The sequence below is a fragment of the Ursus maritimus genome, unplaced genomic scaffold (assembly GCF_017311325.1).
Source record: "Ursus maritimus isolate PB19 unplaced genomic scaffold, ASM1731132v1 scaffold_16, whole genome shotgun sequence".
Taxonomy (NCBI): Eukaryota; Metazoa; Chordata; class Mammalia; order Carnivora; family Ursidae; genus Ursus; species Ursus maritimus.
The window spans coordinates 8,444,987-8,462,637 of record NW_024424008.1 but is presented as its reverse complement, the minus strand read 5'-3'; the positions used below and the strand labels follow the sequence as shown (position 1 = coordinate 8,462,637).

Below are 17,651 nucleotides of genomic sequence, written 5' to 3'. Positions count from 1 at the left end.
TATCTTTAGGGATTAAAAAATTGCCCTTTAGAATGCTTTTACTGATTCACATGGTTTTAGATCCTTCCCAACACTTGATATTTTCACACTTTAAAATTTCTGTCAGTCTGATAGGTGTGAAATGATATTTTATTCCATTTATATGCATTTTGCTGATAACTAATATGATTGAACATCTTTTCCTTTTCTCCTCCTTTTCCTTAGTCATTTGACTGATTTTCTTTGTGAATCCCATAGTTAGATTCTATTAGCTTATCTTTATTTTCTTATTGATTAATATGAGTTCTTTTTTAAGATTTTATTTATTTGAGAGAGACAGAGATAGCGAGCACGAGCGAGGAGGAGAGGGAGAAGCAGGGAGGAGAGGGAGAAGCAGGCTCCTCACTGAGCAGGGAGCCCGATGCCAGGCTCAATTCCCAGGATCCTGGGATCATGACCTGAGCCCAAAGCAGACGTTTAACTGACTGAGCCACCCAGGCATCCCTAATATTTCTTTATTCAGGATACATTTGTTACAAATATCTTTTCTCACTCTGTACTTGTTTTTTTAACTGTCTAAATTTTGGTGAGTTAAATTTATCAACCTTTTGTGGTTTTTCCTTTTGGTTTCATCTAAGAAATACTTTCTAATCCCAAGGTCAAACTATATTCTCTTTTTTTTTCATAATTGTTTTAAGGTCTCTCTTTTTTAAAAAAAAATATTTAGGTCTTTGGTCTTTCTGGAATTGCAGAGGTATGAGGTGGGGATCTAATTTTTTTTTTTCTTCAGATGGAAAAAAACAAATATTCCACTGTATTTTATTGAATTTGAGCAAGATTCTTCCCTTCACCAAGTCTTTTAAAACAGAATAATAGAATAGAAAAATGAGTTGACCTGGGAGGGAAAAGGATTTATGGACCAAATCATTAATTTGCAAAATTTCACCTTGCTCTTTTATTTCTTTTTAGAAGATACAGGGAGGGTGGGAATCATTCACCAATTTGTAAAGTGTTGAGTACCTCCCATCTGCCTTCACAGATGCATTAAATAAATAAATAAATAAACAAATAAATAAATAAATAAATGTAGTAATAGTAGCAGTAGTAGTAGTAGCAGCAGCAGCTGCTGCCCACTCCTGGAATTGAGGTTAAGACAGAATAGGCCATTTGCTTGCCATTAAAATCTCTCCCATACCCCATACTGGTGATTAGCGAGCTTTGGAAAAACGGTTCGGTTTGAGGAATTTTCCCCCCTCAGCAACAGCACATCCTTGGCCTTATGTGCTTACCTAAGGAGCAGTTTTATTATTAGCTTTAACCTAACTGATTTTCTTTTCTTTTCTTTTTTCTCTTTTCTTTTCCTCTCCCTCTCCCTCTCTCTCTCTCTCTTTCTCTCTTTTGTGATGATAGTGTTTTTTGCACTAAAGACATATCAAGTTAAGCCTGCTCTGGCTTTAGCAGCCTTCCTCTTCTAGAGCTCAGCCAGGGTAAATACCCACACAGGTTGCTGGCTTGTTAACTGTAGGGTAAGTTCTCCCTGAAGATGCAACCCAAGTCAGAGCACAGTTGATCACGATACTTCCCCTTTTTTGTTACCTCAGAGGGGTTGTCTTGCCCGAACCGGGAAGAACAGTACCTTAATTACACCCACCCTTACGATTCCATGGGGCTCACTGGTGGGAGCCTGGGTAGCTCGGCCTTCAATGCAGTGTTTGGGCTACCTCAGAGTCAAGTCTGGTGGGCAGGTCCAGAGCTAGCACTGCAGAATGGCTGGCTGCCACATGGACCTGCGGTCTCGCCAGGAGAGCACGCTGAGCCACTAGGCCTCCGAGCGAGGAAGAAATTCAGATTCAGGCTGTTTTCTGGAGCCAACAGATTCAAGAGTCCATTTAATTTATCGTCCGTCCTTACGCCTATTAAAGAAAAGAAGCAACAAAAAGCAACAAAACCTGTGGTTAGAATGTTTCCGATCTTGCTTCTTAGCCTTTCAGCTCACAGCAGCAAAGGAGGCTTTGCTATCAGGATGGTGTTTTGTAGGCTCTGTCTCCTAAACATCTTTGTTGTTTCCCCCTCTCCTCTTTAGCCCATTGTTACTGTTTTAGCTTTGCCTTTGGGCTCTTGCAGTAACTTCCTGTCTGTTGTTCACTGATCTCACCCACTCTGAAACCCTGTGCACCACTGCTGCTGGAGTAGGTAAAACACAAATCTGAAACTCCCCGTTTAAAATCCTTCAGTGGGTTCCTTTTGCTGAGTGATGAATTCCATCCCTTAGCCTGGCATTCAAATCCCTTCACAATCTGTTCTCAGTCTACCTTTTTATCTTCATTTCTTGTTGCTTTTCCCTACACACTATAAATTCCGACCATACTGAACTACTTGCCATTTCCCTAGTATGGCATAGGCTTTCATGCTGTCATGCCTGAAAGGAATATATATTTCTTTGTCTCCACTCCTCCACACCTCTGACAAACCCCTCCCGTTCATTGTTCAAGGCCAATTAAAATGTTTCTTCTTTTGAGAAGCCATTCCCAGCTTTCCCAGATCTGTTCTTCACTCCCTCCTCAGCGTTCAACATTCTGAAAACACTGAGCATTCTCTGATTATATGTCATATGTATTACCTATAGATTAATATGAGTAACCTATATTATTTCCCTATTAGACTTTAAGTTCCTATGTAAAGAACCTTACATCTCTGGTTAACATAGAGTAAGCATTTGCTACATGTTAACTATGCTGATGCATAATGATGAAGAAATCTGGATTAATCCACTTTTGGTCTTCACTGACCACCCATCACCAGAATCTTGTTATGTCAGGTTTTGTTTTGTTTTGTTTTGTTTTTTTCTTTTTTTTTTTAAGTTGGGGATAACCCTTCAGCAGAAGAGTGAACAAGACAAGAAGAAAATTGAATTGCTTTAAGGGACAGGGATTTATAAATTGAAGTCTGGCTTAAAGGTGGGCAACCAGGATGAAGAGGGGGTTGAGGAAATTAAGTCTGTTTGGATTTGGACAAGAGAAAGGCAGGAAGAATAACGATATCTTCATCTATCTAGAGGATTGCCCAGGAGCACAAGGAATAGACATGGTCTATGAGGGTAGAACCGGGACCAGTAGCTGGGAGACTTTCCAGGGTTAGATACCGTATGAAGCAGATTTTTAGGCAGAGGGAAGAATTTCTTAACTTCCAGAGCTCTCCAGCAGGAGCTTTGACTGCTTGAAGAGGTTCTGAGGATACCATCATTAGAAGGGTATGCTGGCAGAGGCCGTGTAGCCAGCCGTGTGGGCCATTATAAAGGGTATTCCTGTACAGGGTGGCAAATTGGACTTAATCACCTCTAATACCTCTTCTAACGCTGTAATTCAGAGCCTGTGTGATGCTTTCAATAACATGAGCATGACCTCTGTTAGTATGCTGAGCGGGAATAATTGCTTTCTTGTTTGTTTGGGTAACTGAACCATCTTTGACCAAATTGGTGCTCCAGAGTAATTTTGTTTTCCCAGATTATGAAGCTGAAACATGGGGTGGCAGCCAAATCCAGAGGTTTATGTTGAGTGGAATCATGTTTTGAGGAGAGGTAGGGAAGTTGGTAGGAATGGACTTTGTCTCACTCAGCAGGCCTGGGTTCTTTCTCCACTCTTTATTTACAGGCTGTTTAAGATAAGTCTAAGTTTCAGCATCCTTATCTCTAAAATGGGACAACTAAGATTTTTCATGGAATTAGTGTGAAGTTCAGTTAGAGAGGGAAGGCCTGACATAGTGCTCAGAACACACTAGATTCAAAATTATATTCTTCCTTTGGCCCTCTTCTTTTGTTATTTTGAGAGAATTAAATTTTTTGCTTGTTTGGGTTTTGGTCACCCTGGCGTTGGGTGGTGGGGGAAGGGGACAGTTTTTTTCTTTTTCACCTTGAGCTGCAGACCTGAAATGTCTTCTTTGCCTGAGTGTCTCCCGCTCACAAAGGAGTAACCCTCTTTGTCTTCCTAAGCCAGGGAGTTAGTCTTCCACTAGCCTTTTGATGCTCCTGCTTTCTTGCTTCCAAAGGATCAAGTCATTTCAGACATAGTCCTCTGATTTCTCTCAAAAAGTATTTCTAATTTCCATATTAATAAAAAAAATAGCTTTACATTTCTTCAGTCCTAATCCTAGTGACAACAAGTAGGGATTAGATTGTATTGACATCTATAAAGCAATTAAAATGTATACATCAGAATCCCAGGAAACCTGATTACTACTATAGCTTTTGGGATACAAAGGGGAAAAGCTCATTTGTGTCCATTCATTTTCTTCACTCTTGACCCTCAAAGAATATAAGTACCGAAGGGGCAGACTTCCTTCCAAGGACCAACTCATAGTTGTTTGGCAGCTGTGGAAAAGGCATTGCTTTCAGGATTCCCTTTCCAGTTCCACCACTGACTTGCTGAAAAATCTTAGTCAAAAAGACACTTTACCTCTCCAAATCTCTGTTTACTTTTCTATAAAATGGGAGAAATAACATTAGTGTTTCTTTTTTTTTAAAGATATTTTTAAGTAATCTTTACACCCACCACGGGGTCTGAACTCACAACCCCGAGATCCAGGGTTGCATGCTCCACTGACTGAGCCAGACAGATGTCCCAACATTAGGTTATTTTGAGGCTCAAATGAAATCACAGGTATAAAAATATCGTTTGTATGAGTAATGGAAGAAATGTATATGACGTATTATTTGAACTCAGTATCTCTGTCCCTGACGAGTTTCCACAGATCCAGGTAGCCTTGGAGGACTAGTACCTTGAATGTATTCTGCTCCCTTGGGTCTTTGAGAGTCAAAGACAGTGTCTTTGGAGTGTGTTAGGAGGAGACTTCCATCAGGGAATAGCCACAAACTAGCAGGTGCTACTGTGGCCTAAGCTTACATTCTAGTGGTGGGAGACCGACCACCCCCCCAAGCAAGTAAATATATAGTATGTCAGTTTAAGTGCTGTGAAGAAAAACAAAACAGGATAAGAAGCATAGCGATTAATGGAAGTTCAGAGTACTAGTTTAGAAAGAATGTAAGGTGACCTTTGAACAGAGTTCCAGGAAGAAGGAATAGAAAAGGTAAAGGCTGAAACGGGGAAGTGCTTGACACATGAAGAACAGCAAGGAGGCCAGTGTGACGAGTAGGTTAGCATGGGGGCAGATAGTAGGAGAAGGGGTTAGAAGAGGTGGCTGAGGCCCAGGTGGGTCCTTAAAAGGATTTCCCTGTGATTGTCATGGGAAGCTACTGTGGGCCTTAAACAGAGGAGTGTCATGATCTGATTTAATGTTTTAATAGGATCACTGCGGCCGCTGTGGGAAATAGACTGCACAGAATCAAAGGTAGAAGCAGGGAGACCAATTTTGAAGCTGGTGCAATAATCTGGAAAGAAAGTGTGTAGGCAATGAGAGACAGTAAGATTCTGAGTATATTCTGAAGGTGGAACTGAAAGGATTTACTGATGTGGATAGGAGAGAAAGAATAGTGTCAAGGATGACTGTAAGGTTTTTGGCCTGAGGAACTGGAAGAAAGTTGTCATTTACTGATGTAGAGAAAAGTGCAGAGGAACAGGTTTGGAAGGAAATAGGATAAAAAGTAAAATTTTATATTTTAATATCATAAGTTTGAAATAATAATAATAATAGCTGACTTTTTGAAGTCTTAACTGTTTGCCTGGCTCTTAGTGCTTTGGGGTCTTAACTAATTTAATAATTACAGCAACTTATTAGGTAAATAACAGTCCCATTTTACAGATGGGAAAACTCAAGCACAGAGAAGGTAAGTACATGGCCCAAGATCACACACATAATTAGTGACGTTGCCGGGATTCAAACCTAAGCCTAGATCTAGTCCAGAGACCACATTCTTAACCACTCACCGTATAGCCCTGATAGTCTCGCAAACATGCAAGTGGACGTGTTGAGTAAGTTAGATACTATATGAGTCAGGAGTTTAGGAGAGAAGTCCCATCTAGCAATATGAAACTCAGACAGAGTGACAGAACTAGGAAGGTAAGTTAGGACCATCCGCCGTAAAAGGAGACATGGTTATAAGACAAAATTATGAGATCAAGCCGGCAAGACAGCCTTCCCCTCAGGTGTGGTTAGCCCATCATTCGCAACCCAGCCTCTTATGGATGCCCCCACAATGCTACCTATCATGCTTTTGCCTAGAATGTCATTCTTCTCCCTTCTGATCCACATCCAGGAATACCTAGTGTCCAGCATAATCCCTGACAGACAGTAGGTACTAAACAAATGTTGGTTAATGAAGGCCCTTTCTCTGGCCACTCTCTACCCATATCGTGGCACTTTTCAGGCACCATTCTAACTATCCACTTACTCATCTTTCTCCTTCATTAGTTGGTGACTCTCTCAAAGCCAGGGACCCTATTGGATTTGTTTCTCTTGTTTACAAACCTCTCATAGCTCCAGAGTACAAACACCACCCTCCCCCCCCCCCATAATCTCTGCATTGAGTACCAGTTTTCTGCCGTATCTGTGCTAGGCTTTAGAGATGCCAACATCATCAGCAACAGAAGCAGCAAGATGAATAGTATCAGTTGGGGACCAAGAAACAAAACAAAACCAGGAAAGTTCTAGGGAGGAAGCCTAGCTTACCTTTGATGCCCTTTTTAGAGAGGGTGGGGAAGAGGTTCTCTACTGGCCACAAAGACTATTTACCACCACCTTATGTTTAAGAAGCTCAGATGCTTCCTGTCCAGGCTGAGGGGAGGGGAAAAGGGAGGGGGACGGGAGGGCATGGCGTGTTGACAGAGAGTAGGAAGGAGGAGCTGACCAAGAGCTCTTGTGTATAAGCAAATAAGACATAGCTGTGTCTTCAGGGAGCTTACTGCTTGGGGAGCGGAGGCAGGACAGGAAATATAAACATACCAGTAATGTACAGTGTGATAAGTTCTGTAATTAGAGATGCATGTGTCTTCAAATTTGCTCTGTTCTAAAGGGCAGAAGCTACAGGTAGAGTTAGTGAAGTATGAAAAGTCATTTTCAGGCAATCAGAGTAGTCTCACAGTGGAGTAGGGGTATCAGGAAAGGAAGGAGTTCACTATCTATAGAGATGTAAGGGCTGGGTTGAATGGATCCCATGAGCGTGTCAGAGGAGGCTGTAGCCCCAAATGTGAGGGTGGACCAAGTGGCCTTTAAGGTACATTCTAGCATCAGCAGTCTGTAACCCTGAGTCCCTTTCCTTTCTCTTGGCCTGAGGATGTCATTTATAAAATGAGGAGGGTTGGAGGATCAAATAAAGCTCCTTCTATTCTGCCATCTTCTATCTGCCAAATTCAAGTGAATGAAAAATAAATCTACTTGGAACATAGAAAGAAGATCCTATAATTTCCCCCCAAAGTAAAAGGCATCTGAAATGACAAAACAGGGGTATAATTACCCTTGGCCACACAGTCTCTCACATGAAGCTGAATATAGATTTCAGCCATGAGACTGGGTCGCTTTGCTTTCCAGATTAAACCCCTGTCTTTTCTTCTTGATAAGTGGCAGACCTCTGTAATGCTAATTGAGAGACAATAAGTTGTCCGCCTTGGTTCTGAAATCAGAAAATGATTGGGGGGTAAAGTGAGATGAATTTTCTTTGGAGTTGGAAAGGATTTAGGGAAAGGCATATTAACGAAGATACATTATTAAAGTGCAATATTTACAAATCCCAAAGAAGCTTTTAGGGATTTAGAGATTTAATCTTTGACTTTTAAAATCAGCTTTCCGTCGTCAGTCAAAATACCAATGAACGCTAAAAAGCTGCAGGGAGCAGTGAGACAGGCACTTACCTACTGCTAGTGCAAGTACAAATTGATAGTCTTATCTAGGAAGCAGGTTGGCAAAGTAGGCGAAAACTCCTAGCATGCCGCTTCTCATCCTTCTGCTGACTTTGCCCTGTCCTGAGGCCCATCGTCTACTGCCATGAGTTTGCAATAGATTCCTAACTGGTCTCTGCTTCTCTACCCTGCCCCCGTTATAGTCTATTTTCTTTTCTTTTCTTTCTTTCTGTTTGTTTTTTTTTTTTTAAGATTTTATTTATTTATTTGAGAGAGAGAGGGAACACAAGCAGGGGGAGCGGCAGAGAGAGAAGGAGACTCCCTGCTGAGCAGGGAGCCCGATGCAGGGCTCGATTCCAGGACCCCAGGATCACTACCTGAGCTGAAGGCAGATGCTTAGCCAGCTGAGCCACCCAGGGGCCCCTATAGTCTGTTTTCAACACAGTAATCAGAGTGACCCTTCTCAAATGAAAGTCAGATCATGTTATTCTTCTGCTCAGACCCCTGTGATTGCTTCTCATTTCACAAAGAATGAAAGTAAAGTGCTTTCAGTAGAACTATAAGGCCCTCTGTGAACTGACCAGCCCTTTAGCACTCTGATTTCCTCTGCTACTACTGTCCCCGTCATCTGTTCCACTTCAGCCATACTGGCCTTTTGCTGTTCCTCAGACACATACCAAAGGCTTTCCACTTAGGGGCTTTGTACAGTTTCCTTCGTCTGAAATGCTCTTTCTTCGGTCATCTACTTGGTTAACTCTATTTCCTTCAAGTCTTTGTGAAAATCTTACCTTCTCAATGTGTCTTACATTGGTTACCCTATTCAGTATTGCAGTGCCCTCCCTCCAGCACTCTGGCACTTCTGACACCCTCTGCCCTGCCCTTTTTCTCTTTTCCATAGCACTTTAGACTGTGTTCACTCATATTTACTATTTATCCACTGCCTTCTCCCACCCTTTAAAAGTAGAAGCTCCCCAAGTACAGGTTTCACAGTGTCTGGCACAGAGTTGATATTCAAATATTTGTTGAATGAATGAGCTTTAAAAATAGCACTATCTTTTGACCTAGAAATCTCACTTCTAGACTTTTTCCTAAAATAATCAGAGATGTAGCCAAAGATTTATTTAGGTTGTTCTCATAGTTGTATTTATTATAGTGAAAAATTCCAAACAACCTAAAAACATAGTAATGGTTAAATGATTTGATCTGTCTACATAATGGAATATTATAAAGATATTTAAAATAATGTTTTGAAGAATATGTAATTATATGGAAAAATGCTTATAATGTTAAAGTGAAAGAAGTTAGGTTGCCTTAGTAGCTTATGTCATGAACTCTTGATTTCAGCTTAGGTCATGAACTCAGGGTTGTGAGATCGAGCCCTGTGTTGAGCTCTGTGCTGGGCGTGGAGCCTGCTTAAGATTCTCTCTTTCAAAAGGGGAACCCTCTTACACTGTTGGTGGGAATGCCAACTGGTGCAGCCACTCTGGAGAACAGTATGGAGGTTCCTCAAAAAGTTAAAAATAGAACTACCCTATAATCCAGCAACTACACTACTAGGTATTTACCCAAAGGATACAAAAATACAGATTCAAGAGGCGCCTGGGTGACCGAGTTGGTGAAGTGTCTGCCTTCAGCTCAGGTCATGATCCCAGGATTTTGGGATGGAGCCCTGCATTGGGCTCCCTGCTCAGTGAGGAGCCTGCTTCTCCTTCTCCCTCCGCAGCTCTCCCTCGTGCTTGTGTGTGTGCGCTCTCTCTCTGTCAAATTAATTAATTAAAAAACAAAAACAAAAATACAGATTCAAAGGGGGTACATGTACCCCAATGTTTATAGCAACATTACCAACAATAGCCAAACTATGGAGAGATCCCAGATGTCCATCGCCTGATGAATGGATAAAGATGATGTGGTGTGTATGTGTGTATATATATATATATATATACACATACACACACACACACATACATATATATATATACATATATATACACACACACGTATATATATATATATATATACACACACACACACACACACTGGAATATTACTCAGCTATAAAAAAAATCTTGCCATTTGCAGTGACATGAATGGAGCTAGAGTGTATTATGCTAAGTGAAATAAGTCAGAGAAAGACAAATACCATATGATATCACTCATGTGGAATGTAAGAAAGAAAACAGATGAACATATGGGAAGGGGAGGGGAAAAAGAGGGAAATAAACCATAAGAGACTTTTTTTTTTAAGATTTTACATATTTATTAGAGAGAGAGAGCAAGAGAGAGAAAGCATGAGAGGCAGGAGGGGCAGAGGAAGAAGGAGACTCCCGCTGAGTGGGGAGCGCAATGCAGGACTTGATCCCAGGACTCTGGGATCACAACCTGAGCCGAAGGCAGACACTTAGCAAACTGAGCCACCCAGGCGCCCCCATAAGAGACTCTTAAAGATTGAAAACAAACTGAGGGTTGATGGAGGGAGGTGAGTCGGGGGATGGACTAGATGGGTGAAAGGTATTAAGGAGGGCACTTGTGATGAGCACTGGGTGTTATATGTAAATGAATAATCACTTAATTCTATTCCAGAAACCAATACTACACTGTATGTTAACTAAGTAAAATTTAAATTAAAAAAAAAAGAGATTCTCCCTCTGCCCATCCTCCTCCCCCCTCTTTAAAACAAATGTGAAAGTAGCTAGACACAAAAGGGCAGTGTATGATTCCATTTATATAAAATATCTAGAATAGGCAAATTCATAGAAACAAAGTAGACTAGAGGTTAACAGGAGCTATGGGGAGAGGGAATGGGATGTTACTGCTTACTGGGTACAGAATTTGTAGTGATTAAAAAGTCTTAGTAACAGTGGAGATAGTTGTAAAACATTGTGAACACAACGCCACTGAATTAATTATATACTTAATATGGTTAAAATCACAAATTTTATGTATATGTATTTTGTCCCAATAAAATTTTCAAAAAAATGGGGCTCCCCACTGGCTCAGTTTATAGAGCATGTGACTCTTGATCTTGGGGTCATGAGTTTGAGCCCCACATTGGGGAGTAGACTACTTAGAAAAAAATCCTTTCAACATTTTTTTTTTTTTCAAAAAACCAAAAACTCCTATGTATAATATGCAGTGGCAGGCTGGATCTGGCTTGTGGGCTAGAGAGCCAGTCGTGAGCATCTTTTCCCAGCTATTCCTTTTGACGTTGATGGTTTGAAGTTGGCCGTGGTGGGAGTATTTATACCATGGAACTTGGCGAATGCTACACATAGATTTCCACTTCAGTTCCCTCAAGCCAGTTGTTAAATATTTACCAGAACACCACTGAATATATGTGTATAAAAATGTGTAGAGGACACCTGGGTGGCTCAGTCGGCTAAGAGTCCGCCTTTGGCTCAGGCCATGATCCTAGGGTCCTGAGATCGAGCCCTGCATCGGGCTCCCTGCTCAGCAAAGGAGCCTGCTTCTCCTTCTCCCTCTGCCCCTGCTCATGTGCTCTCTCTCTCTCTCGCTTACTCTGTTTCTCAAATAATTAAATAAAATCTTTAAGAAAAAAAGATGTAGAAAACTATCTGGAAGGATAGCTGTTACTACCCGTGGGGAAACTTTTTACCACATACTACTTCTATGGTGTTTCAATTTTTTTTTTTTACAGTGAGTATATTAGATATATAGTTCTTATACTGATTTTTTAAAAAATAGAAAACTTTTTAAAAATCTGCATATGTTGGGATTGTGGTATTGGTGACTTTTCTCATAGAGGCTATAAGCTGGTCACATATATGTCTGAAAAGGCCCATGAAGAGGCTGAAGGCCAAGACTGGGACTTGGATTCTGTTTCCTTTTCTTCTTGCCCAACTAATTGGGGCTTTTTTGTCTCTTCATAGGTTACCCTACAGCCTACCCGGCAGCAGCCCCTGCCTACAATCCCAGCCTGTACCCCACCAATAGCCCCAGTTATGCTCCAGGTAAGGAGAAAGTAGAGACCAGCCGTGGTGCCTGGGGTGGGAGGTGGGCTCTGTTTGGAAAAACAAACCCACCTGCTGGCCTTTCCCTGTCCTTAATTGCTCTGGACTCAACGTGTCCAAGCCTGATTCTCCTGGGAGTCCCCTCTGGGAACTGGGGCAGTTCAGCCTCAGGGTTGGGGTGGGAATAGAATCTCCTCCCTTCTCCTTGGGACTTAAGGTTGGCCCATCTCTTCTCTGCTGGCATATCTGAGACATGCATCTTCCTCACAGAACCTTCTGTGCTCTCCCAAACAATGTCCAAATCCAGTCTTTGCTCGGTTTCCCCTAAGGCTGCCATTGAGACACACACAGACGCAAACGCACACTCACCAGACTTCCTGGATGTGGATTTGGAACGGAGTGAGAGACTTGCCACCAGAGGATAAAGAGCTGGTTTTCATGCTGAGGGAAGGAACCTGTTTTTCAAAAATAACAAAGGCCCAGCTCTCCTTGGATAGAGATTGAAATAGATTTGAAAATGTTGAAAAAGTTTGTTCTAGTTTGGGCTAGGAGCAGTGCAGAGTCTTACCACTGACACTAACCCTCACACTTAGCCGGTGCTTTAACATTCAAGGGGCTGGAGAAAGTATGGACGCTTTAGAAAGTCCTGGGTTTGAATCCTGATAACTCACTAGTTGTGGGGCCTTGGACAAGATAGCTCATCTCTCAGAGAAATGTGTTACTTACCTCAAGGCTGTAGATGGTTTTATATAAGTTCCTCTTCATTTACTCAACAAGTGTTTATTTGTTGAATGCCCTCTACACTAGAATAGAGAAAAAGAGCCATCTTTGCCTAAAATAACTTATAGTTCATTTGGTAGCTGGCATTAAAACAGATTTACGGCTGTGTGATGATTATGGTGAAGGGAATACGTGTAAGGAGAGGAAGCAGAGGAGAGAACGACAGTCTTCTGAGGTTGAAAGTGTACAGGAGGACTCACAGGGGGCCTAGCGATAGAGACCCGAGGGAGAAGCGGGAGGCATTCTTTTAAGCACACAAAGGAAGAGTTGAGCATTCTAGACAGAGTGGAGCCTGGGCAAAGGGATGGCAGTGTGAGGGCATGATGCTGAGGAACCCGGAAGTAGTGAGAATGGTTGAAGCACACTGTGGGGTGGAGATAATAGGTGAATCTGAACTACAGATATCCAAGGGCAGGATGTGGAAAGGCCTTGAATGCCATGATAACACCCGTTTTCTTGTTTAGTAATGATTATTCTAGAGTTAAAAAGCTTGAAAAGACCTTAGAGATCCTGCAGTTCAACCCCTTCTCTTGACACAGGAGATCCAGAGACAAGCAGTGTTTTGTCCAAGTTACCCAGTGAATCAGCAGTAGCATATGGACTGGAACCTTTGGCAGATGTTCTGGTTCTTGGTCTCATGCTTTTCTGTGCCAACCTAGCACTCATCCTACCATATTCCCTTTCTTCTAGAATATTTAAATGAGAGAAGAACATGGCTATGTCAGAAGACCTGGATTTGAGTTCTGTCACTTCCTAAATTAGCAACCTTAAATCACCTGACCTCTCTGAACCTGAGTTACTTCATTCTGAAGTAGGGATCATTTTGTAATTGTACACACATGCACACACATACTATGACCCCCCTCTTTTTTAGGAGACAAGAACTATTTTATGCACATAAGTGATGTTAACCTCTAAAGTGCTTACATAGCTGTGTCATTCCACAGACATTTATTTTGCCCCTGCAGCGCCCACGGCACTCTGGATGACACTGGACGTGATTCAGACTTGAGGAAGCTAAAGACATTGCCCTCAGAGTTTGTGAGGGTAGCAGTGACCCACAGGCTAAAAAAATCCATCTCGGCATTAATAGTTTATTCTATATTCACTTTAAATCAGTAAGATATATATTTCCAAATAATGTATAATATGAGGCAGAAACAATAAAAGCTGCAGAAATTAACTCTGATAAAAGAGTTAATCGAGTTTGATAAGTTCTGTCTTAAGAGCTACAGTGGTTTTCTATATCTCACAGTATAGAAATGCTTTAAATCTAAATGCTGTGAGATCTGGTAAAGTACCTGGTCTAAAACGAAATGAGGTGAGTAGTTGCTAAGGTCAGGAACGAAGAAGATATGTTGTGTGTATAGTCAGGAGGCCGCCAGTGGCGAGTGGAAGCAGAGTCAATGAGATGGTGAGGCTGGGAGCGAAGAAGCAGAGCTAGCAGAGGGAGCCTGCTTTTACAAGAGCCTTGGCTACGAGGGCAAGGAGAACAAGGGGAGGCGGGATTAAAGGAGGCATGTTTTAGATATGAGCATGGTTAAGTAAGTGTTGATGGGAAGGAGTAAGTGGGGAGGACAAGTCAGAGATATAGGAGGAGGGGTGCCAGGAGCCAGGCCTTCAAGGAGGCTTTGGTGAGGTGAGAAATCTAGAGCTCCGTTCTCTTCTCTGTTTGGGGGAGCAGGTGGAGTGGGGTGCCTCGCACAGGAGGGCAGGGCTTCCTCTCAGACTAACGAAAAGATCATAGATGGATGTGCTTAGGATAAATTCCCCAGTAGAAAGTGGAAAGTTCTTGTCTAATGATTCTGATTTGCTGAGAGAGAGGTGAGCAAGGATAGAGGGAAGGTTCTTAAGAAGAGAGGTCAAGGTGTGAAGGAGAAGGTAACACAGCTGTGTAACAGGAGGGCCCACTGAGGCTGGAGGCTGTGAATTCATCACGGTTCTGATTTCCAGCACTGGGGCGTTTTCTCTTAATGTTCAGAACTTATGGTGATGGTTTGTAGAATTGTTCGAGGATTCGTTTGGCAAGAAAGTGGAAGGACAGACAATAAAAATAAATAGGTGATATTTGTTGAATGGTTCCTATGTACCAGGGACTATTTTAAGCTTTTTATGGATATTGACTTGTTTTCTATCACAACAAACCTTTGAATTACTATTGTTATTCCCATTTTCCAAGTGGGAAAACTAAAATTTAGAGAAGTTGGGAACTAGCCCAAAGATCCAAACCCAGGCATCCCGCTATGTGCTCTGCAGTTGGCCAGAGGGAAATTAAGGAGTTAAACTAGAGCAAACAGACTAGGGAGAGCACACAGGAGGAGCTTGGGACTGTGGAATAAGGAGATGAGTTTGGAAAGTTCCAGGCAGGTGTAAAGTACTAATAAAGCTTTAATTTTAAGACATAAAATATCAGCCCTCACCTAACTTGATTTTCCCCGATTTTGTGTTTTCAAATTTCAACATATTTCTAAGCCATGACTGCAGCATCCTGACCATTTCCTTAGAAACCCATACACTATAGAGGGTGGTGTTAACACATTGTGTCGGAAAGCCCCAAACTAGGAGTTGGAAGGACTGGGATTATAGCCCTAACTCTCCTACTGATTTTGGTGCGACCTTGAGCAGATCCCCTTTCCTTTGGAGTTAGACACACACACACACACACACGCGCGCGCGCGCGTGTGCGCGCGCACACACAACTGGTCTGTTTCATATTTCGGGAGGCCAGCCTCGGCACTGCCGTAGGGGAGCTCCTGCCGAGGAGGAGCTGGCTCAAGGACAGAGAGGGCAATGTAGGTTACTCTCAGCTTCCTGCCAGAACCAGCCATTTGTGATGCCAGGAGATGCCTGCGGGGTAGAAGCCTGCAAAGGAGCCAGGCTCTCCGGTTTAAATTTCTCTCGGCTTCTTCAAGGAGACCAAGAAGTTGCTTCAGAGAGAGCTATTTTTAGCAGCTCTGAGTACTCTGAGATGTCATCTGTTCAGGATGCAGGGAAACACTTCACTCTTTCACTGGTTCTGAAAGCAGTGTGGGTACTTGGATTTTTCCAAGCTCTTAATGACTTCAGGGATCTTATTTAAGAACTATTTGGCCCTGCAGGAGGCAGGAGCCGACTAAGACTTGTTTTCAGAATCTGGAAACCAAAGGATGTATCACATTATTGGTAATCTGACTTGAAAATGAAAGGATAAACAGAATAACTAATATAGATAGAAATGAAATACCTCGTCACAAGAAGTCTGTTTATAAATCACTTTCATCTACTGTCTCACTTGATTTCATTGCAGCTTTATAAAGTGCAAACATAGTATTCCTATTTTGCGTATGACAAACCTGAGGAAAGGCAAGGGAAAGGAACACGTGTTTTCTGAATACCTGCCATATTCCCGGCACTGTGCAAGGCATGTCACACGTTTTGACTTTAGTCTTGTGTGAGTTGAATCTTCCTGCTTCCAGTTTTGCTCAGAGGTTAAAGAACTTGTCCAGAGTTGCACAGCTAAAAAAGAGTGGAGCTGAAATTCAAACCCAGTCTGACTGACACCACAGCCTGTGCACCGTCTGAAGCACCATACTCTCCCAGAGGTCTCACGTGAGGTATCTCTGCATTGGTCCTAGCCCTCTGGAGCTTTACAGACAGTTCTTCAGAGGCCAGAGGTGATGGTTTTGTCCCTGAACCTTATTTCCTCTGGTACATAAAGCCTCTGTCATGTGTGAAGTCCCTCTGTTACGCAAAGAGCACTAACTTGGGTTAGCCACCCATCCCGGAGGTGCTTCTTCTCGATGAGTGGGCTTTCCTGGATGGCAAGTCTGTCGTTCCTTCCAGGGTAGAGGCACTTCACACCCTCTGCATTCACTGTTTCCTATGTCACCTGGGGGAAACTGCTATCTTGAGACAGTCTGTTTTTGTAACTGCGATGTGTACTACTTTGCACAAATTCTTAGTGGTAATTTCAACTAACATTTCTATCCAACAGAGTTTCAGTTCCTGCATTCAGCTTATGGTAGGAGAGCTATTTTTCCTCATCTGTATTATGGCCTATGAATGTGTTATCTCGTAACAACGGTAGATCCCCTCGCCCTCCCTCCCCAAATCCCATCCCTTAGGCTTGGGCTCCCCCAGGTGGCTCAGCAGCAGTTCCTAAAGCATGCAGGAACATGTCTGATGGTGCAAAATCATGGGTTGGAGACACACATGAACCGTCCCCTAGGGCAGCAAAGAAGGATCATGGCACTAAAAGGCGTCTTTCCCCTTCCTCACCTCCGGGGTCCCATGTGACCTAGGTCAGAGACTTTCACCCTAACCTGGCTGCTGAATTCAAACAATCAAGTGAACAAAATTCTTCAGCCTGTATGGCTCTTCTGTTGGCTTTGTGGCAGCCCCTGTGGAGGAATGCCTGCATTATGCCTGTACGAACCCCAAAAAACAGTCTGCCCAGGATCAGATTTTCCATCTCCGTTGGCAGTCTGACATGTTTGAAGACCTGGTTGACCTTAGATATAATCTGTTCCCTTAGCCCAGATCTTGAGCTCTGGCTCATTTCCAGGGCATTTTTCTGGATGGTGAGAGGTGAGGGCCAATTGTGCTAAAAATAAGTGAGGTCCTCTGGGCAGTGTGGACTCCAGGCCCAAGGCACCACGGGAACTTCTGGGCACCTGTGAGGGTCCCAGCAGTGTAACTGGACTAGGTCCTTTTTGTCACAGACAGTAAGGGACCATGGGAGGGATTTGCCACTTTCACTACCCTCACCTGGGCTGCTCAGGACAATGTTTTCATTAAAATCCCTGCACACTTTCTCAGCTTTTAACGTTGAATTATTTGGATGTTGAATATTGAATTTGTGCATGGCGCGTCTTTCAGGAGATGAGCTGTGAAAATTTCCCCTTGCCGCTGCTGTGGGCTGCGTGATCTTGGGCAATTTGCTAATGTCATGTCTCCAGGCCATAGGTAGTGTTTTATTCCGGGTGATCTCTTAGGTCCCTTTAAACGTTAACAGCCTAGCTTCTTATAATTGTGTTATTTTAACTTTTGTTGGTCACAGACATGTTTCTTTTATCATATATGGGGAATCCATTTTTTTGTTTGCCTCAAGATACATGAACTTGGACAGAAGACTCCATAAAAAGTGGTAGAAGCTCTC

At 42.6% G+C, this 17,651-nt stretch overlaps 1 protein-coding gene across 2 annotated transcripts in view; it reads left to right on the top strand.

The window, feature by feature from the left end:
- FAM168A (family with sequence similarity 168 member A) overlaps positions 1-17,651 on the top strand; it is a 177,640-nt gene that overhangs the window by 139,040 nt on the left and 20,949 nt on the right. Inside the window, exons 3-4 of one of the 2 annotated variants that reach the window (XM_040630830.1) lie at positions 11,654-11,734; positions 16,488-16,514. In XM_040630830.1, coding sequence (XP_040486764.1) covers positions 11,654-11,734; positions 16,488-16,514 — 108 coding nt within the window. The remainder of the gene's footprint in view (positions 1-11,653; positions 11,735-16,487; positions 16,515-17,651) is intronic. The other variant, XM_040630831.1, reaches the window with a different exon arrangement.